General features: G+C 32.5%; 2 protein-coding genes across 3 annotated transcripts in view; both read right to left on the reverse strand.

The window, feature by feature from the left end:
- Window positions 1-27264, reverse strand: part of LOC126781668 (uncharacterized) — a 396382-nt gene that overhangs the window by 218474 nt on the left and 150644 nt on the right. The window lies entirely within an intron of this gene.
- Window positions 400-21109, reverse strand: LOC126781688 (monocarboxylate transporter 13-like). 2 transcript variants are annotated; one of them, XM_050506656.1, is made up of 9 exons: window positions 20811-21109; window positions 7866-7989; window positions 6244-6387; window positions 5552-5824; window positions 5058-5121; window positions 3623-3770; window positions 3210-3354; window positions 2365-2553; window positions 400-1038 (listed from the first exon to the last, which is right to left on the reverse strand). In XM_050506656.1, the coding sequence occupies exons 1-9, from the start codon at window positions 20925-20927 to the stop codon at window positions 917-919; spliced, it is 1326 nt and encodes a 441-aa protein (XP_050362613.1). In that variant the 5' UTR covers window positions 20928-21109; the 3' UTR covers window positions 400-916. The 2 variants fall into 2 exon arrangements, with proteins under 2 accessions (XP_050362613.1, XP_050362612.1); XM_050506655.1 differs by having other exon boundaries at window positions 5058-5214.

Genomic DNA, 27264 nt, shown 5'->3' on the forward strand with positions numbered 1-27264 from the left:
AACCTACAAAACACACATCCTACGAGATATTTTTGTTTTATGTTATAATTTGTTATTCATCTTTCATTGTCACATGTTTATCTTTAATAAGGCTCTATCGTCTGAATTAGTAACAAGTAAAAATATTTATTTATCATAAATAATTACAAAAATATTTCTATTCTACTATCCTATTCAACGTCAAAATTGACATATAACTATATAAATTTTATTAAGATGCCTTCGTTCGTGTATAACTGTGTACATATACAAACGTTCGCATTAATAGTACTAATGAGATATGTTATAGACGATATAAAGTATCAATAATAATTAAAACAAAATGATTTAAACAAAAACGACATTTAACTAACTTAACCTAAAATTATTACCTGTTATAGAAAAATAATGCGTCTTTTGTAAATAAAATTATATATATTTTTGTATTTGCACATTAGTATATAAAACGAAAGATTATTTGAGAAATAGTAAGTAAGTAAATTTTACTTATTTAGTTATTGTCCCTTAACATAAGAAAACAAAGTTAAGTTACAACTGGATAACTTAAGTTGTATATTTATCATTAAAGCTTTGATCTATTTTAAGTAAATAATAAATTCTATTAACAACAAAAATACAAGATTATGCTAACATTTATGCTATTAACTTGGCTAAAAATGCTTAAAACATCTAAATAAAATTAAATATTAACTAAAAATTATTTTTATTCGATAGTTGTGAAGTAAAGTGGCCACAGCGTAAATATAATACAATGGTGAATCTATAAGATATTTCATTATAAATAGCTCGCAGAAGGAAAACACAATATATTCACATTGAAAAAACCTATCGATCTAGTCTGGACTATTGTGCTCAAAATTAAATATTTCGATATTTGAACATCCTTCAGACTTAGTCTATAACAATTAATATAAGTTTAAGAGCTATGCTTACGGCTAACAAAATATTCTACCGTCCAAAGCACTACACAAACTAAACAACAGAAACTCATAGCCAGAAAACAATTGACATAGCTGCCCGTTGCTTCGTATATTACACCTGGAACAAAAGAAAAAAATATTTAGTTTTTTTACCGTCACTAAATTATTAAATTAGTCTTTATTGCTTATTATTAAATCGTATGATTTATAAACATTTTACAAAAGAACAGGTAAAAGTACGTAAAGACCTTATCACTTACAGTGATCTCTTCCAGGCAACCTCTATAAAAAAGTTTTTTTTTTATGCAGGAACAATAATTTAGCTTAGTGTGCACTTACAATCAACTTATAATTAAAACATATTAAATACTTAGAAACTTAAAAAATGTGTAATATACCCTACATAAATATATACACACACACAAAACTATATACATTCTTATGTAAGAAATAAATTACCATATAATAATGTAACATACAATAGTTATATTGATAAATAATAATTATGCAACGACTTTTAAAAATGTGTACGGATTCAGCTTGACGAATTTCTCGAGGCATCAACAATTGATTATCTTACTCAGAGCGCAAATTGATTGATGTATGAGAGCCAAAAAAAGTAAATCGCTCTTTAAGCCGCTTAAATTGGAGTTTGAGGATGGTAGAGTATGGTATAAAGCATAGAAAGGACATGCACATTTCGACACAACCGTATTGGCAGCCACTTTAATATTTTACGATGCTGGGAGATATGATCATAATCCAAATACGAAGCAAATACATATGTTCTCCAAGCGTTCAGTTTACTTAGTAGTCCCTCGGAAAGATCTAAATAGACCGAGTCAGCATAGTCCAATAAGGGTAAAAGCAGAGAGTTGGCTAAGGCGAGTTTGGCAAAAACTTTTTCCAGCGTCTGAGAGAACAAATGAAAAAGCAACGAAAAAGCATAACTTACGCACAATTTTTTATGTTAAAAATGACATATGTATCCTTTTAATAAGGAAAATACAGTATTTATTATAAATACAGTAATTATTTTATAAGAAAAAAAATAGCTCGAGCTATGTAAAGATATATAAAGTCGTATATTTATCAAAAATAAAGTTGTTACAATTCGCTATGTTTGGTTGGCAACCTTAAGTCCCACGGTTTTCTGCGCGCTGCTTCTTTACCTCTATCCACTTCATTGTTTTGAGGACCAGTTAGTAAGCTTAGGTTTTATTGTAATTTAAAAAAAATTATTATTATTTAAATAAAAAAAAATTAAATTTAATGCTAATAAATTTCATCAATAAATATAAAAACTATTTTATTATTGAAAATATTACATCATATGTTGAAATTAGCAAAGGCATTTATGAAATAATAACAAACATACAAACACACAAATTAAATGCATTTCTCTTTTCACCTAGCTTAGACAATAATATAAAAGTATTCTTACCTATTAACGGGTCAGCCATCAACATCAAGAATCCTGAAAATAGTATATGCAGCGCCAAAGCAGCTGGGAAACGGTCTGGCGCCGCACTCACCAGGACCAAAGGAAACAGGACTTGTACTGAACACCTGACCAGACCAGAAACGGCCGTGATTGCAATCACAAAGGTCAGACTATCAGACGATACGAGAGCTGAAATAAAACAAGACGTCGATATTAAATCATTTTTGCTAGATCTTCCACTTATCTGTATGTATTGTCTTCCATTTATTTATATCTCTAGTTCTATCCTCAATAACTCCTTGCTTGCACATATCGTCACTTAGAGTTCTTCCATCATTCACTCGATCTTTCTCTTGTCTTATTGTCCATATTCACGCCGAACACTTCAAGTAATATGACATTCACCTCTTTACATAAAATATCCATATAATTTTAATTTAAAACCAAACAATACAACAATACATATTATATAAAAATGATTTAATGAATTGTTGTTGACCAATGTGAATATGCAACGTCATAAGCATATATAATAAGCAATTTTGTTTGTTGTTCTGACTGTACTGATTGCGTTAATAACTGTATAATCGACTTAATTCAACTACACAATAGAGCCTATATTATATTGTAAATGATCCTAGCTAGGCCTTAGCTAGCTTAGAGGGCTATAGATTCCTAGGCCTGAATTCAAAACTCGGTTCAATCATCAAAAATCATTCATCACACATTATTGTTATTATCGATATTGTAAATATGATGATTACATTATTTGCGTCTTAGAAGAGAAAAAGTTAAGTAAAATATTTTAAAAATTATTAATTTATATAAACTAGACCAAGACATACCTACTCGTAGGACCATAGTCACACAAGTACCAGCGAAGAAAAGTTTTTTACTATTTACATTATAAAAATATGTAAACACCGCGAGACAGAATCTTGCCGCTAGATCAGCTATTGCCCCAATCATAACGCACGTAGCAACTTGCATCTGTAAAAGTTACGTTCTTATTAAAATACATATAGACACACACATACACAACAAATCCATAGCAGTAAATGCAACAGCTTGTAATCGATTTAACTGCTGGGTTAGTAATGATCTCGTCGGCCATCTCGGTCTCTTATACCCTAAGAACAGCACAGCTAGAACTACAAACCACCGGTTTAACCGTCATTGCGTCGCCAACCGTGATCTGATCTGATATATCCCTCCGTTTTATTTTTTAGAAAACACAACAATATGAAAATCAGCTAACCTGCGAGTATCCGTATGAAAATAGCAACATTGGCTCCATAGCCAAGTATGTAACATCAGAAACGAAGGCGAATCCGAGTCCGATCAGAGTGCTCACAAAACGAGGATCCTTCAGTAAGTCCAATTCGACGTTTTCATATATTACTTTGCTAAAATATTCACATCAACAAATTAATATTTTATCTGTGTGGTCATTGAAATATCGGTGTACACCGAAACTTGAAATACCTCGTCTTAACTAATTCTAATAACAAATTGTTCAGTGGCAGCTTGCGAAAACGAATTCTGAATTTTATTATCATCTTCGATACATATATATTGTGAAATATCTAATAAGCATTATTTATTTACGGTTCGTAACATAAAGTTTAAATTATTCCTAATAATGAATTGATGATTAAGGATAAAGATGAAATACACAATGAATTACAATATTAAACAACTTTGGTCAGTTGTTTAATATTGTAATTCATTGTGTCGAGGCGTTCAATTATTTCAATTGAGACGGGCAGTAAGTGGGTAATAGATGATTTGAATAGACTTAAATTTGAGAGAAGTAAGTTTTGCCTCCATTCAATGGCAAGCAAATGATGGCCATAAGTCTGTACGAGTAAGTAACGCTTTCATATAAATGGAGCTACAGAATTTCTTGCCGGATCAACTCGGTAGAATACAGAATTCCGAAACGGTAAAAATTCACTCGTTTATCATATCATATTTCTTAATTTAAAAATATTTTGATTTCCAGCAAAATATTTAAGAAAAAATGTAGGTACCTATTCTGTCAACTATCTGGTTTTTAAGTGGTTATTATAAAATATTCAATAGTTTCATTTGTTTGAATATTTTATGTACAAATATACGAAATATTATGTTTACTATATTACGTAAATGACATTTAAAAATAATACAGAATTTTAATATACAGATCTCTTCTTTTAATTAAATTGAAATCCAATTTGTTTTCTAACAGTTCAAGAAATATATTGTATTGTAATTTTACACATTTCTTGAACTGTTCTGTGTGCTGTAGCATAGCTTGGTTAAGGGCTCTTGCGTCTTAGAGAGTATGCCTAAAGGTTATGCCACATCACTACTGCATTGCAGATTGATGGAGAAGCAGGTTTCTTCACTGTTTATTCGCGTTCATGGATTCAGATCTGTGTAAGTACCCCTCGGCTCAATTTCGAAGAAGTAAAAATCTAATACTATTTCTTACCTAAATGTATTACAAACTTTGATGTAACTTTACCTAAACAATTTAAATCATCCAAGTTTAATTTTTCTATAGAATTAAATATAAGAATCATATTAAAACTTTTAACAAACTTGATAACTTAATGAAGTGCAAAAACGGAACCTAAATATTAGTTGAATATCAAATTCAATATAAGTAATTAAAATAAAAGTTTTTGTGTATCACACAGCTCACTTACATTATACTTTTTTGTATGGACTCGTGTCGACATGGCGTTTTAGTTTCGACGACATTATCTTCACCTGGTAACATTTTTACAATAGATTCATCAAAAGCCTCGGATTTGTTGCATTTTATTTTAGAAGAACGTTTAGCGTCGGAAGTCGCTGATAGTTCTAGAAATGTGAAATGTTAAAAATGAAGAGCAGACAAAACAGAATTACAAATTAAAAGCACAAATAAAAAACAACAAACAATTAAAATATAACAACAGGCGATAGAATAAGCCGCCTGATAGTAAGTGGACACGAGATACAAATCACTGTTATTTACGGGATTAGATACATCCTTCGAGCCTGTACACACTGGCATACTCACCCTTTAAACCAAAAAAACATTAACCCCTAATAGTAGAGTAGATAATTGTAATTTAGAAGTACTATAAAGGAGCGGTATATAAAAACACTGGACGCAACAATAAGCGGTGATACGATACATATAATCTATGCTTACCTATTTCAGGAAAATCAGTCGACTTGATCATATGCCATTCCACGGGATGCATTACAATCATGGCAAAGATTAAATGTAAATCGACAGCCATGACTAGGGCTAAGGTCCATCTGAACCCGTACTCTGACAGAAGGTAGGTAACAAGAATGGGAAAGGTTATAGACGCCATACTACTCATGGTTTGATTTGCACTCATCATTGCTGTGCGTTTTTTCGTAAAATAGCAATTGAATGCTGTAAAACTGACTGGTATCATCACGCCGAAGCCTGCACCTAAAAATAAATCATACGTATACTTTCACACAGATATACACAAGTGCCATAAAGATAAACGAAACCAATCTTGTGTGCTTAAGTTTGGTGTCTCTCTTTTAACGGTTAAGGACGTTATCATGACAAAATATATAAGTCCAAGCCAAAAATATTACAAAAAATTAATGCTTCAATCCGCAATTTACAAGCGTAACGACATTAACCTTATCAATTTGAATGAACGTAAATTATCTCGAGACAAAACCACCACAAGAAACAGTTTTTTTTTCATTTAGACACAAAAGAACATTAATAAGAATAAAGAAAGCTATTTTACTTATAAATATTTTCAATATTTTGGAAGCAAAGGTTATATCCACATAATTCATTAATTAAGTTTTATTATTTATTACCAGAATATATTTTAATAACATAGATACCTCGTATAACTCCAAACGTAAACACAAGTTGGTAAGTTCTTTGGACAAATATAGTTAAAATATCCCCTAAAACGAACAGGCCAGCTCCAACTAAACCAACTTGACGAAAAGAATATTTCTTCAAGGCTATTCCGCTGAGAAATCCTAAAAATAAATTGACAATATTTAATGTTGCGTCATATTTTAGTTTTGATGGAACAAAAATATAGAAATTAGATTCATGTTGTTGTGATACTACAATATAAACAGGTTCTAAATTAATGTAAAAATGTAGACTAGACATCTAGACATTCATACTATTTCTGGGCTAACTTATAAGAGAGAATAGAGAGTCTCGGGCTGAATTTCCAACCTGGGGTAAATAAGAAACTATTTATTATTTTGTAGATGGGAAAGGGAGCAAAGAGTTGGAATGTCGTCCCATCGGATTGTAAGGGTGAGGGAAATTTGTAAGGGAGCGGTTGAGTACTATAATATCTCCTCCACAGTTTGGTTATCTCTCTTAAGAATGACTTCTCTCACCGTAATCGGTCAGGAATATTATCATATTAATATTTATGTGTATGTATTCATTGTCACAATTGCGTAGAAACATCTTATCACAAGAGTGTTAGGCATGTGTAGGTAGCTGCAAAATAGAAGAACGCCGAAAAAAAAAATCGGCTGTGTGAGGGATGACATGTGCCATGTTGCAGAAGCAAGCCGCGGAGCGTGAGAGTGACTACTCCACTAATCCGCTCCGATGAAGAAGACCGGGGAAACTAGTCATGTGATATTTATCTATTATTCGCTTAGTAAACTTCGTCACTTTATGTCAATCAAGAAATTGCAATTCATATTTCATAAAGTTTTTCAATTGTAACGACCTATCAAAATCCGTAGACTTGTAGATAATTCACATATAATGTCGATGACATTTCACCTTACTTGGAAATTGGACTTGGCTCTGTTTCCATTTAAATATCGGTCAAATCAATAAATGGGACAGCTGAATGGAAACGTCATTGACAATCATAAATAAGACTTTACGTTTAGATTAACGGCTTAAAATGAAATGTGTGCAGTCTTCGTCTCCCATCAATTGAAGTTGGTAACACGAGCCTTGAAATTTGAAATTTGACCTGATTTTATTGATTTCTCGGAATTAACTCTTCGCTTCAATAATTAAAACGATCAGATTAATAGAATTCACTTGTCTACACTTGTCTAATAAAAGAGTAAAAAAACAACCTTTTTCCTTAATTAAAACTGTTTAATCAAATTTTATATTATTCTGATTGAGTGTTTGATTAAAATACTAATTGCCTTCTAGGTGGGATGGATAGTCTGGGTCGATAAAGACACACTTTTTCCATATATATAAAGTACAAAAATATGAAACTAACGTTTGGCATGGTAACAGTTAAGAAGCGCAGCCATTTATAAACTAATATGATATACTTAAAACCTTCGCAAAACACTTTGCATCTTGTGATATAAGTTTTATGTTAATTGCTTTAGTATTCTTAGTTAGGCGTTTCTAAAAAAACGCCTCCATATTTATTAGTACAGGGTCCATTTACAAAAACAAACAACAAAGTTAAAGAAAATTTAAAAATATTTTTATTATTATATCAAATTACCTGCAATTGATAATGCTCCATTATAAACACCTATTACAAGCGGAAGACCGCTGGCACCATCCTGCTCGAGGAAGAAATTGTTGAACAAAATACCAAACGCGTTAGACGATCCAAAGCCGAGCATCTGTGAAAAATATACGGATTTTGAGTAAAACTTGTTTCAACTAAAATCGAGATATATTTAATGAGTAGATATAATACAAAAAAAAATACATTTGTCACGCTATACCTCACGTGGACAAAGTTGTTTATCTGTATTTGTACTGGCTCGGCTTTTTTATTATTTTCCGGTAATCGAAGAAAAACATAATTGAATTAATTTAGTAACAATTACTTTTTTTTTCATAATGAATGAATGAAATTAATTATCTTTTAATTAAGCTTTTTACCAGAGTCATTAAATAAATGAACTAATTTTTCTTATTGTTAAAGCGGAATAAATAAGTCGTTTAACCTTATTAGTTAAATGATTTAATTAATCATAAAATTTAATTCTTTAATATTAATATTTATCACGTAATGGTTTTCGATTCTAGTATTTATTTAAACAAATTGTTATTCAAGGAAAATTGAGGTTACTTTATTTACAATTAAATAATGCAAAATGTTATTGAATATACAATTTTAACCTTGTGTACTGACCAAGTTATTATACGAAGTTACAAAATTCTTGCTGGTAGCTTTTACTTTCTGTATATCTTAAATAAAAAATAAAACATTCGTCAATAACTAAGCTTAGCTAAGGCTATATAATTTACGTTAATTTTTTTTGACTTTTTTATTGTTTGTTACCTCAACACGCCGTAACATTAACACTGAATCGAACGTTAAATAATTTTACATAAAAGTAGCTTGGAACCTAATGTATAAGAACATATGTATAAATAAAATTAATTTTCTGAGCTGAGACGGAACAGTAGCTAAAACAGCTGCTTAAGTGGGTTTAAACTCAGACAAGCACTTTTATCTCTTGCTCATTAAAGAAAAACGTTCTAAGGAAAACCTTCATGTGTTACATGAAAATTGTCATATGTGCGTCCACCAATCCGCATTAGAACAACGTGTTGGAATAATCCTAACCAACTACTCATACCGAGAAGGACGGTTTGACGTTACCGGCTTGTACTCTACTTTAATTTTACTATAAAAATGTTATCTTATAAAAAAACTTTTATATGTTATATTTTATAGTATCAATAAATATAAGCAAGCAAAGTATCTCAACAGGATAGACAATAAACTGAACTTAAACAAATTCAATAATGATATGAAAACAAGTTTTGATAAATCTTATAGCACTCAATATACGCCAAAGTTACGCTTCCGTTACGTAATTATGTATAAAAAATATGGAAATAGCTAAGATACTAATATATTTAATATAAATAAACAAATATACATATTCCTATTATATAAAGTCACAATCACGTTTTGTCTATGTATAATCACCTTATCTGCTTAAGCTAGATTATTTATTTGCTTAAGAGTGCAGATGAGCAAATAAATATTAATATAAGATTATATTAAGAGAATCATCTATGAAGCTATTAGCAACAAAAATAAATTGATACTTCAAAGCTACTGTACAATACAAAATTACTTATTAATTACTATTTATATCCACTGGGTCAGAGTGACCCTGGCCCTTTGAGTCTAAACAAACAGAACACAGCAAGATTCTTGCCGGGGAGGAAAAGCCCGGGTAAAGGAGGCAACCCCGAGGCCCGTACCCAGACTGGCTTTTTGGGCCACTCAGGAGGAATAATTTTGAGTGGGTGAGGGCACCCACTCAAAATTACTGAATTGATCATCTCCTGCGCGAGTCCTGCGCGGCCACCGCGGCCCTTTTCTTTAGACAACTGCGTAGAAGTCATTATAGTACACAAATATGTGCATACTACTTTATTTCTTCACTATTTACTGATAGCACTGCAATTCGATGTAACCAGATAAAGATCACGCCAAAGAACGAAGGGCTCTACCTGCTCTCCTTGGCATGAGGTTGTAAAGCTACCGGCTTACTATATCCAATTTTTCGCATAGAACTTGCCAAAGTTACATAAATAAACATTTTATTGTCTTGGCAACAGACTAAAGATTTGACTTAGGTATTCGGGATGAGCTTTACAATCAGTAGTTAAATATTATTTCTCTGTTTGCCTGTGCAGGCATCACTTGAAAAGTGTTTAAAAGGTGAGAAAAGTTTCCAGTCCGTCAATCAATATCAAAAACGTTTTTAAACTAAATTTTAAATGTACATATATACAAACAAACTTATGATTATTATTTAAGAATGTGAAAGCGTAACACACAAAATCACTTTCGCATTATTAACATTAATATGGATTTAAAATAAAAACCAGTTAAGTAAATTACTGTTATTGTGTCGTATACCATTTTAGATAACGAATTAAATGATTGTGCGATGAATCTTATATAGGTAGTTCTAGAACAACATAAGCTCTCAGAGCCGAGATAGCCAAGTGGTTAGAGGACGTGAATCTTTGCCGAAGATTACTCAAAGCCGGAAAATATATCTACGTTTTCATAAGTGAAACATCGTTAGGAAACTTCCATGTATTGGATAAAAAACGACGCTTGGGTACCCACCTATCCGTTTTAAAGCAGCGTATTGGAATAACCTCCAAACTCCCCGCCATTTCCAAGCTATTAGATATACTACTGTATTTTATATAATGTTTTCCAAGAGCCTTACACGGCTTTATCTGAGTGGATACCGCCCACTTAACATTCTACGGCAAACCATCAATATTGTAAATGTGTTCTCATGTGAAGTGTAATGACAGGCATAAGAGACATGACATTTTATATGCCATCGTAGGCTGCACATTGCATAGATGGCGTGCTAAATTACCATAACTTGTAATTGTTGCCTCAAGTATTATTTCTATAATTTTATTCAACCAAGTTAAAAGTGCGAAAAAAAATTTAAGCAAGACAAATTATGAAGATTAATATTTTTACATGTTTTTGTTATTTTAATTCGTTCATTATACACACCTCATTTCATCAAAGGAGTTTTTGACGGATGGCTTATTAGGTACAGCCATTAATTAATGTCTACGTCGCCTGAGCATTACATATTTCGAAAAAAAAACAAAACGCGGAAGCTAACTTTAATATTTAATCATATAGTTAAAGGTAAATATCAAATGATGGATATTTAATACGTAAATAATATTCATTTTAATAATGCGTAATTATTTTTATTATAAGCCGGTTTCGAAATATATGTTTGTTATTTACAGCTACAAATCGACTAATTCATTTCACGAACATGAGAGTATTCCGTTTTCAAATAAATTGAAAGATATTATAAGAATAAGTTATTATATGCAGCGAGTAATGTATAAATCAATGTACCAGACGGTACTAATATCTGTAATATGGTAAATAGTACAAAACATATGATTGTGTCCCGTATGTAAGATTTAAAACTCATTCCATCTCGATGCTATGTTGCATCTTGGTAGTCATGAGATAAATCTGGACCCGACGTATATGAAAAATACAGTGGTTTTTTATATTAAAATTCGCAACATACTGAAAACCACGTCTTCACACTTTTTTTTTGACGCAGTGGAAACCTTCAGAAAGGTACCCGGGTCCCATGGGGGTGGAACCACTAAAACCACTGCGATGGCCGTCCTCACCACGGATCGGAAAGGCTGCGGGATCGTGTTGATATAACGCATCCGCGCCCTCTCCCGTATTTTGCTCCGCTCCTGGCTCGGCGGAGCTCTCCTCAGGGGGCGAAGGTAATCTCGCCCCCCCGAACTCCTCGCTAGTGCGTACGGCAGCGCAAGGCCATCCCGGCTGCCCCCACCTCACGCATCCACGGCCCCAGGGTTACGCCCTATCTTTTAACCACCGGGCGGCGACGACGCCGTCGTCGTCTCCGCCGAGCAGGATCGGCCCTTACTCATTCCCGCTCCGCCGTCTTCTTCTGGACCATGACGGTCTCACAGAAGGAGGCTACGGTCTTCCACGCCGATTCCCTGCGAAGTATCGCTGACACGATTGCTCGCAGGGACAGGTCTTATCCGACGGACCAGGATCTCTCTCTCCGTACACCACGCGGGGCACACCTCCAACGTAGGTTGAGCAGTGTCCCAGTCCACGCCACAATGGTGACACATCGCCGTCGATTCGCGTCCGATCTTACACAGGTATTGTCCAAAACAACCGTGACCGGCCATTACCTGCGTAAGTCGGAAGGTGAACATGTGCACACTATCGTTATATATTATATTGTGTGGCATCATATACTTTTATAGTCGGTAGCTGTTAATGATATATCTATTGCACTGGAGACGCCATTTTTACACAAAATAAAATTATTTTTTCACGTTGCCTTATTAATTCCTTTTTGTTATTGATTAGACGTATTATGTATGAATAAGTTATCAAAAATGAAAAGTCCAACCCTTTAATGTTGCTTTTAATGTTCAAATTATCTATTTCATCCTACGATAAAGTTATTTAAGCATGTAAGCTTATAATTGATTTCCCGATTTGGATCTATAGTCTGTGTTTCAGACGCACGCGTTCCAGCACTGACCAATCTCGGCTAAATTAAGTTATAATAAAGTAAATACAGAATTACCATAAGAAGCCAAAATAAGATTAGTGAATTCGACCTTAACAGCTCCTAAGTAGATTATTTAACTGTTTTAGTCGGCTTAACCCAATTATTGCCTGTAACTGTATCACACTTCTCACTTTACATTTTTAAATACCATTTGTAAAATAATAGGCCTTAGGTAACACGAGGGGAAAACGGCCTATTTTTTAATATGGAACCAATACATGAATAGGCTCAGGAAACGCCTATATATATATATATATATATATATATATGTTCTCAGTATATTATTCAGTTCATCCGTTTGTCCTAATTTGTGAATCAAAAATATCTAGTTTGTAAAAATAAAAATAAAACGACAGCTAAATTCGCATTCCACGTTCGTTACTACAATTATAAACCTTCGTTCACACTTGCGTAAAGATAACATAAGCTATTATTGTAGACATATGTAATGACAGATTTAATTTAATTATAAAACAACTTTTTAAATAATTAAAGGATACTTGTGAGTAATCTAAATCTATTTAAGATACGCGTATTCGTGGTTCTATATAACTGATTTTATTTAATAAATATGTAACTGGAATATGTATTGAATAATTGCGAAGATCGTACAATGCGTATCATATAATGCATTACATTTCTTTTATGTTAAATCGAGAAAAAACTACATAATTACTATGTATATAACTAGAAAAATGTGAAAGGAGCCTTATATTACAATAGGTCAATGGCCATGTACTTGTACCGAGCAACAAAAATGTCAATCCCCAGCATGGCAATTTTGCTTTGTGTCACAAATTTGATGATTGATGTTCGCTGCGACCTTAGTCCAAGGGATTATTACATCGAGGCTGTTATAAAAACAGCTTCACGGAAACTCAGTTCTGAACAAGGTGCGGCGTGCTTTCACGCCACAACAACTGCGCTTGTTGTACAAAACACAGGTACGGTCTTACGTGGAATATTGCTCGCACCTTTGGGATGGCTCCGCTAAGTACCTACTGGAGACCTTGGATCGGTTGCAGCGACGTGCGGTCCGCATTATTGACGACGTAAAGGTCACAAACACCCTCGAGACTTTACAACTGCGTCGAGAGATAGCAGCGCTGAGCGCTTTCTATCGACTGTATCACGGCGAGTGCTCTGAAAAGTTATTCTCTCTAATTCCTGCTTCCCCCTTCCTTCATAAGTCTACGCGAGCTGGCTCTCGATGTCACCGCCTAATTGTGACATCAATTCCATCGCGCAAAGTAATTTGGCAACTCCTTTTTTTGTCACACTTCCAAAAAATGGAATTCCTTACCAGCTCACGTGTTCCCCTCCTCTTACAACCCGGGTTCCTTCAAACGAGGCGTGAAGAGGCATCTTGCGGTCTGGCAAGGCGAAGGTGGCTAATGCAGAACATTCTTCCCGACTGTACGGGCCGTCGTCGCGTTTGGACTCTACTACCACTTACCATCATGTGGAGTAGTCTTTTGCCCTCACGGCAAATATAAAAAAAAACTAATCTTGCAAAGGACATTGTGAGACATATTATCAGTGAAACGATAAATAATTCTGAAACGAAGTCAATTATCAAACGATTGATCTGGTTTCAATTAAATTAGATGTTAGGTTGATCTTCAATCATTTGGATTGATGAATTGATGAAACGATTAAAAAAAATAACGGCTTCAATTTAAACAAATTGTTACAATCAATAACGCGTTAAATATTGTGCCTCTACTACTTTTACGCCTCGGAACAATCGATCATTTTATATTTTACGAATAGTTTCAAGCTTAAGTTAATTTTAAGTAATTATTAATTAATCCAGTGGGATCTATAAACTTAGTTGTACTAAGTTTATAGATCTTACTTTCATTACTGAAGATTCCATAACATTTCTGATGCGAATTTTCTAAGAAGATTAAAGTATACATTGATTGCTTAAGAAGTATCACGAGTATCTGTCTGCTCGTGTTTTATCATTTGTCAATCCTTCAATCCTGTAATGATACGATCATTAGATTTGACTATTATTTTGATATGACAAAATACAAAAGTTTTATTAGAGAATGAATTCTTTGGTAAAATCACAAAAAAAAATATGTCATTCGGTTCCCGCCGCTAATCAAGGAGATATTTTAGTACGCAAATGTAAGCAAAAACACAGATCACATCTGACATTACAATCATTGCCCGATGGAACGGTGATCCGACACATACGAGTTAAAATAATGCACTTTCTAAGGCACAGAAACATTGCTAACGATTGAGCACCGGACTAAAGTGAAGTAACAGCCTGAAAATGCTCCACCGCTGGGATAAAGTATGCTCTCCATTTGAGGAGAAAGTTTATTGCACCACGCTGCTTCAAAGCGGTTTGGTTAAAACACATGTGGCAGATATTCATCCAACTCATTTATATGACGTTTCTTCACGATGTTATTCTTTCTCCGCCGACAAATTAAGCACACAATAATTTAGTGGTGCTTGCCCGGACTACCAATCTACGGAAGGTGTGCTAACCTCTAGATCATCTCGGCTCGCTCGTGCTTTAAAAATCCAATAACTTTTATTGATCCGACCCGAGATTTCAACCCATGACTTGGCTATATGCAGCCTTATAAGACAAGACTAATGAGTCACTTAGTTAATATAACAATTATTTGTTAAATAACGTAATAAACAGATGAAGTAACTTCCGCCATAGTAACAATATGTTCTGCCTCTTGTGGGAACGTAACCTTCGTCATACATATCAAATAGCTATAGTAAGGCGATATATTCACTCAATATTATATTGATAAATAGAATTTCTTACAAACACTTTGTTTTTCGATATATGTAAATGTTTTATTCTAATATGTTATTCGATTTAATACTAAATACCGATTTTTTTTTTGTCTTTTATCGAAAATATAAGATTAGATTTTTTGTTGACAATAGACAAAGCCATGACACGTGTTTGACTTTTTTACTGTATTTAAAAAAGTCAAACACGTGTCATGGCTTTGCTTAATATTACTGAATGTTATCTTAACCTTATTATTTATAGTTTTGCTTCGCTTTTTTATATCGTATTTAGAGTATTATGAATATCGGTAGTATATAGATATATCTGAATGGATGAGATAACAAAAACTTATATCCGTTCGTGTCTTGAGCTACTTTGATGTGATGATAAATATTGTGCCATCATTTAAATTGAAGCGTTTCAAACTTGCCACGATATTTTCGACAGCTCAAGCTCTACTATATAGGACTATATATAGAAGTACATACATAATATAAAACTACTTTATGTTTACTACGGATAATTTAAAACTTTTAAAACTTTAAATGTATATTTTTGTTTATTAATTTAATTAAAAAAATATAAAAAATATTCGTTGCTTTTATTATATTTATTATATATAAGTTAATATAAAATAAATATAAAGTGATAATATCATGCATGACATTTATTGTTTTACCTTTTATAAAATATCACTAAATTTTTGTAGACATGTAAATGCTTTTTTGCAATAATTTCTTGTTTTGAATAAAACAATCACATTATTACTTTACTACATTTTATTTTTTATTAAATACCTACCGAAGTGAACGGCCTTGAAGTGCATACCTGATCGTCACGTAGGTGTTGTACATTCAAAATATTAATTTTTTTATTAATATACTTTATTCAATGAAAAACTCTTGTGTCATCATTTTACAATATTATATTAAACATACAACTACCACTACCGGTTGATATAGATCGTATACTAAATGTAGAGAACCGAGAAGAATCGTCTTAACTTCTGACTATGCCTTTGGGTAACTCAGTAGTTACCCAAAGGCATAGCACAATTACACTGACAATTTTTGACCATGGGCAACTAAGGCAAAATAAAAATAACACGAAAAAGATATATAAAATAAATAATACACATCGCGAATGATTTAAGCTAAGAGCTACTTTGATATCCCAGGATCTAACATTACGATTTGAAGAAAACATGCTTAATATTTTCCTCGTTAAAGTATGTCTGTCTGTCTAAAAGCGATAAACTCAAAAACTATTGAACGGATTGTCATAAGGCCTCTACCATTTCAGGGAGTCATTCATAAAGTAGGGTTAGTTGTATAATTCATTATGGTTTTATATAAATTGGCTGAAATATGACGGTGATTGTTGAAGATGTCGGAAAAATGACGACTGAAGTCTTTAAACAGTCGAAACATAGTTATATGTATTACGATATTAAACGTATTATGTGGGCCCTTATCTACCCGTGAAAAGCCGGGTCGGGTAGCTGGTAGGGTATAATATTACTTCACTCGTCGACCTAGGTTATCGTTGGACGTCGAACAGGTGAAACAGTACCTGTGTTCGTATCTAGTTAATGAGATGCACTGAATGTAGAATAGATATATCTAAATTGTTTTTAACAAATAACTTGATCGTCTTTTGCGCACTTTTGGAGCTTATTTTTCTGGCATTGCTCAAGTATTTTGAGCAAATAACCTACGAAAATATACTATATATATAACGCCGTTTAACTGAAGTTACAATAGAATTTAAAATGAAAAATTAAATTCCAAATTCATTTTTATTGAATACAATCGATTTGTATTCAATTTATTAATTTCATTCACATTGAAATGTGGATGAGGTTACTCTGTAAGTTCAAGAAACTGTAACTACGTCTGATTCGAAAACACTATCGTTTGCTATCAAGCAATATTGCTGATGACTTCATCAGCAATATTGCTTGATAGCCGTCGTCGCGTTTGGACTCTGCTGCCACTTACCATCAGGTGGAGTAGAGTCATTTGCCCTCCCGGCGAATATAAAAAAAAATGACTTTACTTACCATTGGAGGTTTTTATACTTTTCAGATACCAATGCTTTATATAATAAGACCTCAGCTGCTTATTAAAAGGAACATTTGTAGCAAACGGTATTTATAGCATAAATGACATGAAAAAAACAGAACCCTTATCAGTCAAAGCCTAATTACTCATAATCTATTTGTTTGTCAAGTTATTCTAAAGATGAAATTTCAGACTGAACCACGGACGTATGATCTAAATAAGAGAATTGTGATTAAAAACAAATAATAATAATAGCCAAGTCTAAAATGTTAAAAAAATAGAAATACGAGGCAGCAAATTTTTATTTACAGGAAAACTTATCCAAAAATCCTAAGTATTAAAATTCCCACGAGATATATAACTCCGCTCCCCACACGAGGCCAACTTGCACCGCACTTAACCGTTTTTTTTAAATGTATTTATAACTGAATTTGTAAATGAATTCTTAAAGATGTTACTAGAGGATGATCTCTCGTCTCGAGTCATATTTATTTTTTATTATTATAACGGCACAAGTACGAGAAATTTCATTAATATGACATGCAACCAATAAACTTTAAGGCAATGACCGTCATATAATGATTGCTAGACATATAACATATTGACAATCGTTAATCGCTAGTTGAACGACCGCGATGATCAAATTAATTTTATCCATCTAAGACAAATAAAATTAATGATTTTATTTATTGGATTCAAAAGACTTCGATATTCATGTTTATAATTGTATGAAGAAATAATTGACTAGAAATACATTCTGAAGAACTTCATTGATGTAACAAAGACGACAAACACGTTCAATAAATAATTAATAGCAATTGCGCGCGTTCAGTATAGACATCGAAAGTGTATAGGTAACAATTCTTTTTTGCACTTTATAATGTTCTCAACGCATCTATTTTATAATTTTAACAAATATGATTTATGTTTCAGTATATAGTATTTAAGTGTGGTTTCTATACAAATAGTCTCTATTCCCTCAGACTGATATCTTAAGCGCAGGATCAACGCTTTAAGTGTTTTCCGAGGTACTGATGTATAAACCATACTAATTTTCTAGTGTATTATTATCTACCCCGAATTAAAACCGGTATATAAAAGCTATCCCTATAATCTAAACGCTAGAGCCTAGAGGTATATAATATAGTGCATAAACAACCCTAAAATCGGGGTGGACACGAGATCGACTGTATTTTAGAACAGCGTTTCTAAAATGGTTCTAAAATTTTACTAGTAAAGAAAAAAAAGTAACAGACTAATGTCCCACCGCTGGTCTAAGGCCTCCTGTACTTCACAAGCGCCCTAATGTAAATAGTAACATTAAAACATCTTCAAAATAAATAATTCACTAAGATTATCGCCTTGCGCGTTAATTATGATTCATTTGACGGCAAAACTTAATTTTTTCATATTAATGTGATTGTTAAACAGCAATACTTCGCAGTGTTACATTCCGGCTTAAAGAGTGAGTGATCCAGTGTCACTACAGGCACACAGGTCACAGAAGAGAAATAACTTAGTTGATGAGGTCGGCGCATTGGCGATGTAATGGTAAATATTTATTACATCGCCAATGTCTACGGGTGTCCATTTGCCCGTCCGCTTATTTTAGTAGTAACAGCCTGTTAACGTCCCACTGCTGGTCTAAGGCCTCCTCTCCCTTTTGAGGAAAAGGTTTGGAGCTTATTCCACCACGCTGCTCCAATGCGGGTTGAATACACATGTGGCAAAATTTCAATGAAATCAGACACAGCAGGTTTCCTCACGATGTTTTCCTTCACCTTCAAGCACGAGATGAATGATAAACACAAATTAAGCACATAATAACTCAGTGGTGCTTGCCCGAGTTTGAACCCACGGTTCAAATTCACGCGTTCTAACCACTAGGCCATCTAGGCTTATTATCTGCTTACCCATACCATAAAAAATAACTACTTCAATCCCGTAGCTGTAACTACTGTGATGAAGGGATGTCGAATACCTCATATTATACCAAATTTTAATGAATATATGTCGTCAATGAAATACAATATGCCATCTAACAATACGTTTACCGTTGTGTCTTGACATTAGCACCGTAGTGCACAGCGGTAGCCTTAATCTTCGGGATAAGGCGATTTAATTACAACTGTCGGTAGGCGGTAAAAACTCTATGACAGGGTTTCTTTATAAGACATACGGTTGGTCACATAATGTTTTTTTAGCCATAAATCAGGTAATTAAATTTTAATAAAGCTTACTCAAAATGTAAGGATACAGATAAATAAGTTCGGCTGGCGGTAAAGCTTCATCATGTATATATATACAATTATACTAGAAATACCATAAATTAAAAAAAAATATATATTTTTTTATATAAATACCATAAATTAAAAAAAAATATATATTTTTTTTTAATTTATGGTATTTCTAGCAAAGAGTGAAAAAGGAAACTATATATTACACCTATTACAGCTATTGCTTAATATTTCATAATTAAAAATTATAAATAATATTTTCACTTATTTAATATTATCTTTAAATTTAACTCAAAAATATTATTATATTATTTATTATAATCATTATATTATATATATATCTGAATTTAAATGAAGCTTTGGTAATTTAATTTCATGTTTCGAGTTTTATACAAAAAAAAGCAAAAAAGTGTAATTTATATTGAGCCAACCTTATTGAAAATAGAGACAATATTCAGATTTTTTTTATTTTAATCCTTAGATTTACATATATCATAGTACAAATGTCAACGCCCGATACGGATATAGGTACATATTATATAAACTTACTTACTGCATAGCAATATACAATACAGCCGTGAGAAATAAATCCAACAAGTTATAATTTTATCTTGCTAATAGATCTGTTGTTTATTGCATAACATAAGATTTACGATGTGCAATATACATTTATGCAAAGATGTGTCAAATTAAATTTTTATAAATTAAAATGTCCTTTAATTTGTAGCAACCTCAAAATAAATACACCAATTTTGATGCAACTTAAATGTATTTAGTCTAGGCTACATATCATTGCATACACCTTGCTGGAAGTAGGGCAAAGATAATACTTGGGCGAAGCCGCAAAAAACATTTAGTGCATTGCAATTTCATTTTATAAAAACCCTTTGCACGTCGCAATTCATTTTATGTTTTATAAGACAATTTATTTATAAGTAATAATAAATCAATGGCCAGTAATTGACTGATGTTGTGAAATATGGTAAGAGATTGTTATCACAAACAGTTAAGTATTAAAATGATGCATGTTTATAGATTACGCACCTTAAATGTGATACATCCAATTTACTAAATAATATCCTTAAGAAATAAAGCATAAATAATAAGAAATAGCCATTAAGAAGGTTATGTTTCGGAATTTATAACACACGTCATCTATGAAGATATGACTTATAATTCGAATACTTAAACAAATCATAAGTTTTTATTATAAAAAAAAAAATTGAACATATTAGCGAAAACTTAAATACTCACGAACGTAAATCCAACACCGATACAAACAACATATCCCCACCCGCCATCCGGAGGGATCTCGGCTTTCTTACTGTTCCTTAAGCTATTTCCCTCTAAATGTGCAAACGCCTCATCCATTTTTATAAATGTCTTTGAAAAAATCACTGCACAAATAAAAATGATATATATTTTCAATAATTAACTGACTATGCTCATATTTGGTAAACGTAATTATATCAAATTTCATAAATTATATACGCAATTTTAGGTTAATGGAAAGTTGCATCTTGTTCGCGAGGCTTGCAGACAACCCGCACGCGTAAGAGCTAGCCTCCTTCTGTCCTCTCTATAGTCTTGAGTCTACACTATGAGATGCGGATTGAGGCGATTTTTTTTATACAGAAGAAATTTAATTTGGCATCTGTAACAAGCTTTTTGAATTATTCATAGATTCACGATTGATTAAAAATTACTCTAAATAATAGAATTTTGGGTATATTTTTTAGGACACGTTTGTTATTCAACTTTAAAAAAAAGTTACAAATAAATTTTGAATTATTTTGCATCTATAAATTAATTATAATTAATTTGGTTGTAGCATACTTTAGTAAAGCCGAGATGGCCCAGTGGTAAGAACGCGTGAATCTTAACCGATGATCGTGGGCTCAAACCCGGGCAAGCACCACTGAATTTTCATGTGCTTAATTTGTGATTATAATTCATCTCGTGCTTTCGTTGAAGGAAAACATCGTGAGGAAACCTGCATGTGTCTAATTTCACTGAAATTCTGCCACATTTGTATTCCACCAACCCGCATTGGAGCAGCGTGGTGGAATAAGCTCCAAACCTTCTCCTCAAAAAGAGGAGAGGAGGCCGTTAGCCCAGCAGTCGGACATTCACAGGTTGTTACGGTACGGTAAAATACTTTAGTACACATTTATCTGAACATAAGAATGTTACCATAACATACCATATAGGTAACTTTAGGTAAAATTTCAATTTTTGGATAACCAAACCAAATCATCGCTTATTACGTTTTTATAAATGCTAATTACCATTTTATTTGAGCCTCCTAAAATTTGTCTGTTTTAAATTCGGAAATAAAAAATTAACGTTTTTTAAAACAAAATATACAACTTAACATTTTCAAAATATTTTTTTTATACACTAAATTATCATCACTTCCTCAACTCGAAAACATCTGGCCTTCAAGCCTTTTTGTGAGCGTATATATTATATTTGTACGTTTTTTTATTTAATCTGTGTCGTAAAAGACTTTTACTAGATGCTAGTATTATTATATACACACGTATTAGTATATACACATACTATATACGGTGTAATCAATCTCAACTATATTACATGCTTTAAATACGGAGCTAGATAATGATTATTATTTTCAATTAATTTACAAAGTCACTACGTCCGAACGACTCTCTAGAATTTATTATAATTTTGTGAGTTGTCATATAATTATAATCGTGAAACAACGCACAAGTGCAACTTTCACAGGACTAAAATATTGCTTTCTTTTTTCCACATGTTGATTTAAAAAGAAAAATCTTCTATCGGTACTTGTGTGCATGTGTGTGTGTGTGTGTGTGTACTTTTCCAACACAAAAATGTATTTCGAGGTTAGTAAGTAATTTCGAAATAACTTTTGTCGAACAAAACAGGAACGTTTTTGGTATTTTTTAAAAAAAACTGTGTTTTACATGTAATTAATGGCCTATTAATTTTTAATGAGGTGTTGATATTTTACACTGGTTAAAATATCATAGGAGCGAAAAATATAAAGAAATGAATCAGATGACAATGAACATTTTTAATACAAAAAAGAAAAGAAATAAAGGTTGTTATAGATATATAACATTTTAAAATGATATAATAATAAAGAATATTCAAAAAACTATGTACCATTATATCTATTCAGATAACTATAGTTAAATTATGTTTGTTTTTTCGATTTATATGGATATTAGATACTTAAATATTTATTATTTATATATTTAGCATATTAATACAAAGTATTTAATATTTTTCGAGATTAAGCAAAATATGTCTTCAAGGTGAGAATAATAGGGTGTCGAAGTAAGAAGAACTCACATAATAATTATCTCATATTTGTTTTAGCTTTATGCAAGAAGAGTGAATTCTCGTTTGATTGACATTTTTATATCACTCATACCGGAATGGAGGGAATAGTGTGGAGTTAGCGATACTTCAACGTTTCAACGTAATTAGGAGCTCATGATAATTAAAAATACCACGCTTAAACGTAATTCGATTATACGTACGTCCACTAGCAAGTGGATTTGATGACAAGTTCCAATAATGAGAGACAACATTATGAGTAAGCCGTAATTTAGGAGCGCGAATGAAAGTTTGTGGAAATGACTTCGTGGTAAAACCGGGACTTGTTCACAAGTTGTACGATCTATTCAAACATTATAGAGACGAATTAAGACGACTCGCACCCTGAACTGGACTCTTGAGCGCGAGTCATGTAATGTCACAAAAAGAATACACCAACCTCTACGCTTAAGTGTCAGAACCAGCCGGAACGATAATGGGTATAGATTTTTGAGACTGAAGGATTTTATTGATTATAACAAGATCATCGAAGATAATTTGAGTGTACGATATTTTTTGTCAGTCCGTCTTTAGCCAACACAAATAAGGTCGATGGTCTGCCCACCCGAGAACATGCCACGTATAATTGTCCGTGTAATAAACATGGTGTGCCCAAATTTATGCCACAAACGCGCGTTTTTCATGCGTTTATTTATGATTGTTTTCTTAGGTTATCTACGGAGATCTACGGATTTTGTGTATGAGTGGTGGCTCATCATACATTCGTCCCACATTATGAGAACTTTTCAAAAAGATGGTCCGTTATTTACTTTCTTTATAATATTGGTAAATGGTTACCCCATTATACATTGGCACTATAAAAAATATAAGCCATTCCTTACATCGCGAATGCGCCACCAACCGTGGCAACTAAATCGTCACTTGTGCCAGTAGTTACACTGGTTACATCGCCCTTTAAGCCGGAACACAACAATACTAAATATTGCTGTTTGGCGGTAGAATATAGGATCAACGTGGTACATACGAATGGAACATAATCTTTGCGCTGCCTATTTCTCTGTCGCATTGTTGGCCATCACTATAATTTTTCTTCTTGCACGAGAAATTCAATTTTGCCTTGACTCCTAAGATATATTTAAATTAATCCTTTTATAATTCCAGTGAGGCAACCGCGTCTTTTTATTGCCTTACTCGATTAAAATTTTAGCAACCAACAGTTTCTATTAAAACAGACAAATTGAATTACTGCTTGATATTTTTTGAAATATAGTTAATTATTTTACACAACTCGAGATGATTTATTTTACACAAACTATATAAACAAACATATTCTCTTCAAAGGTGGCGCTGCTAACAGAATTCAAATGGAATTAAGCTTTACTTATTGCGTAAAATAATTAAATTTGATTCAAAATAATGATATTATTTCGAAAGGATTTTATTTTGAATATTGTCAAAGTAATTTAAGCCCTTTAACAATAAATTAAACATCAAAAATATCTTTAAAAGTTTTAAATAATCAAAACAGAGTCGAATAATAAATTAAATATTGTTATAATTGCTTGATAAATGATGGTCATTGTTTTGTTTTTTTTTTTTCTTACGATACTTTTTTTTGACGCTGAGCATATGATTATACTATAATTTCTCTGATTATACTGTCATTAGTAAACATTTGAATAATGTGTATATTGAATGTATGTAATGTATGTATACTTGTATTAATTTACATTATTTATTAACTTATTTTTGAAGATTGCATTATTTATACTTACTACAATTTCGTTTTCTTGACTTTCCTCCATAAAATTGCGATAAAGACACGATATAAGTCCCGTGTAAAATAAAGCAAAAACAAAAAAACAATGTACGGTTGGGGAAGAAGAGACATTCATTCATTCATTCATTATTTTGATATTGTTCATACAAAAATACTAAAATCGTGATTACAAAATGGGATGATGGGGTAGGAGGCTATAAATTTGGGGTTATATGTACTTTTTGATGCTAAATCAAAATAAAATACAAATAAAAAAAATGTCTAAAAATAGAAAAAAAAAAATAATTCTGGCAGGGTCGCCATAATTCAGGATGGGACTTAGACACAATAAAACATCTGTAATGATGATCGAATACTGAGTATATTTAGTCCATTACACATTATTATAAGCATGCACCCAAGCATACATATCTACTACATCACAAGGGACCTATTCTCATACCTCATAAATATACATTATAAATTTCATAAAAATCGGTCGAGCCGTTTCGGAGGAGTTCGACCACAAACTCCGTGACACGTGATTTTTTATTTATTAAATTTATTTGGAAAAAAGTAAACACAAATAAAGAAATTAAAGAGTAGTTTTGTTTCGCTAGACAATATGAATATGAAATATATACCTCATAACGAATATTTACACCAATTTGACTTATTGCGTAAGATTACATCAGAATCGAAATTATAAAGTTGTATCAACAAGTTGAATGACAATATCAACGCTGTTTTTAATGATGAATAGATTAAGATAATATTACCTGTTCCAGAGATATCTAAATAATAATTTCATTATTTTTTCATAGAGGTTAACAAACATTCTCAGCGAGAATTGACAACGCTGTTTTTTTTTTTTGGTTCATGAGTTTATATATTAACTAAATAAACTAATGAGCTTTTGGGGAACTCTGCAATCTCAAATTACGTCGAACAAGCAGCCTGTGAATGTTCCACTGCTAGACTAAAGGCCTCCTCTCCTTTTATGAGGAGAAGGTTTTGGAGCTTATTTCACCACACTGCTTCAATGCGGAATGGACACATGTGACAAAATTCCAAGGCAATTAGACATGCAGGTTGTTTTGTTGACCGTCAAGCACGGGATGAACTATAAAAACAAATTAAGCACATGAAAATTTAGTGGTACTTGCCTGGCTTTGAACCCACGATAATCGGTTACGATTCATGCGTTCTAACCACTGGTCCATGTCAGCTTCCGATTCCGATGTGAGATGTTAAGTTTTTCTGGGAAGAAATTTTCAGAACCAGCCGAAGTTATTAAATTAAATATAATATGAAGATAAACATTTTATATTACTTATTATTAATATTTTATATTTACTAGGTGATAGGGCTCTGTGCAAGACCATCTAAGTAGGTACCACCCACTCATCAGATATTCTACCGTAACATAACAGTACTTAGAATTGTTGTGTTTCGGTTTGAAATTTGAGTGAGCCAGTGTAACTACAGGCAAAGGCAGGAATGATTAATATTTCGTACATCGCCAATGTCTATGGCCAGTGGTTACCACTTACGATCAGGTGGCCCATTTGCCCATCCACCTATAACATAAAAAAAACCCTACCTCATTGGTTAGCAACAGCCCTTTAATCAATGAATAGTTGCTTGCAAGTGCAATTTACGGAAAGCTACCAACCATTACTAAAGAGTATTCATTTAAGACAATTAAAAACCTTTGTCACCAATACGTGTTGACCTCCCATAGTTCCTAATTTCCTTTTTTGTATTAGAAATACCTTAGCAACGAGACTATTTATAAATGACCTATAAAAATAAAGTATTTGACTTTTACATCATATCTAGATAAAGATTAGTATGTGTGGTTGTTGCTTGTTTTCACATTCCAATTGTGATAACAAATGACGGACCGAGACTCCAATCTTCTACATTACACTACAACACTAAATTTTACATTTATCTAAACTATCTTTTTAACTTGACAAATTAATAAAATTGAAATGTCTGTTTGCGATTACAAATAACAATACAACAATAGCCTCAATTAAGTAATTATATCCAATGGTTGCAAGTTACCAAATCAACCATTATTTTTATCTGCCTGACTTTACATCAGCTTATATATATATATATATATTATATAAGCTAATGTATATAATAATATATATATACATTGTAATGTATATAATAATATATATAATAATATATATATATATATATATATATATATAATAAGTAATATAAAATATATATCTTTACATTCTATTTAATTTGATAACTTTGTCTGGTCCTGAACATTTTTTGCTAGAAAAACTTAACATCTAACATCGGAATCGGAAGCCGCGATAGCCCAGTGGCATACGCATACGTGGCGCGACCGTCTCTGCGAAGAACGGTACGCCCGCAAACGCGTCGTTGGAGCGATCCTGTCAGCCTTCGAAGCCTGGATGAGACGAAAGCGACGAGTAACCTTCCGACTTACGCAGATAATGACCGATCACGGATGTTTTGAAGAATACCTGTGTAAGATCGGACGCGAATCGTCGGCGATGTGCCACCACTGTGGTGCGGACCGGGACACCGCTCAGCACATTCCATTCACCGCTCTCCAGAGGAAGATCCTGG

The sequence above is a fragment of the Nymphalis io genome, chromosome 4 (genome assembly GCF_905147045.1).
Source record: "Nymphalis io chromosome 4, ilAglIoxx1.1, whole genome shotgun sequence".
NCBI lineage: Eukaryota > Metazoa > Arthropoda > Insecta > Lepidoptera > Nymphalidae > Nymphalis > Nymphalis io.

Excerpts from the sequence above, each read along its gene's own strand:
- LOC126781688 (XM_050506655.1), bottom strand. The coding sequence starts at position 20,927 with ATGGATGAGGCGTTTGCACATTTAGAGGGAAATAGCTTAAGGAACAGT. Across the intron at positions 6,388-7,865 it reads TGGAGCATTATCAATTGCAG|GATTTCTCAGCGGAATAGCC; the intron begins GTAATTTGATAT and ends ATTTATTTTTAG. Across the intron at positions 1,039-2,364 it reads GATGGCTGACCCGTTAATAG|GTGTAATATACGAAGCAACG; the intron begins GTAAGAATACTT and ends CTTTTGTTCCAG.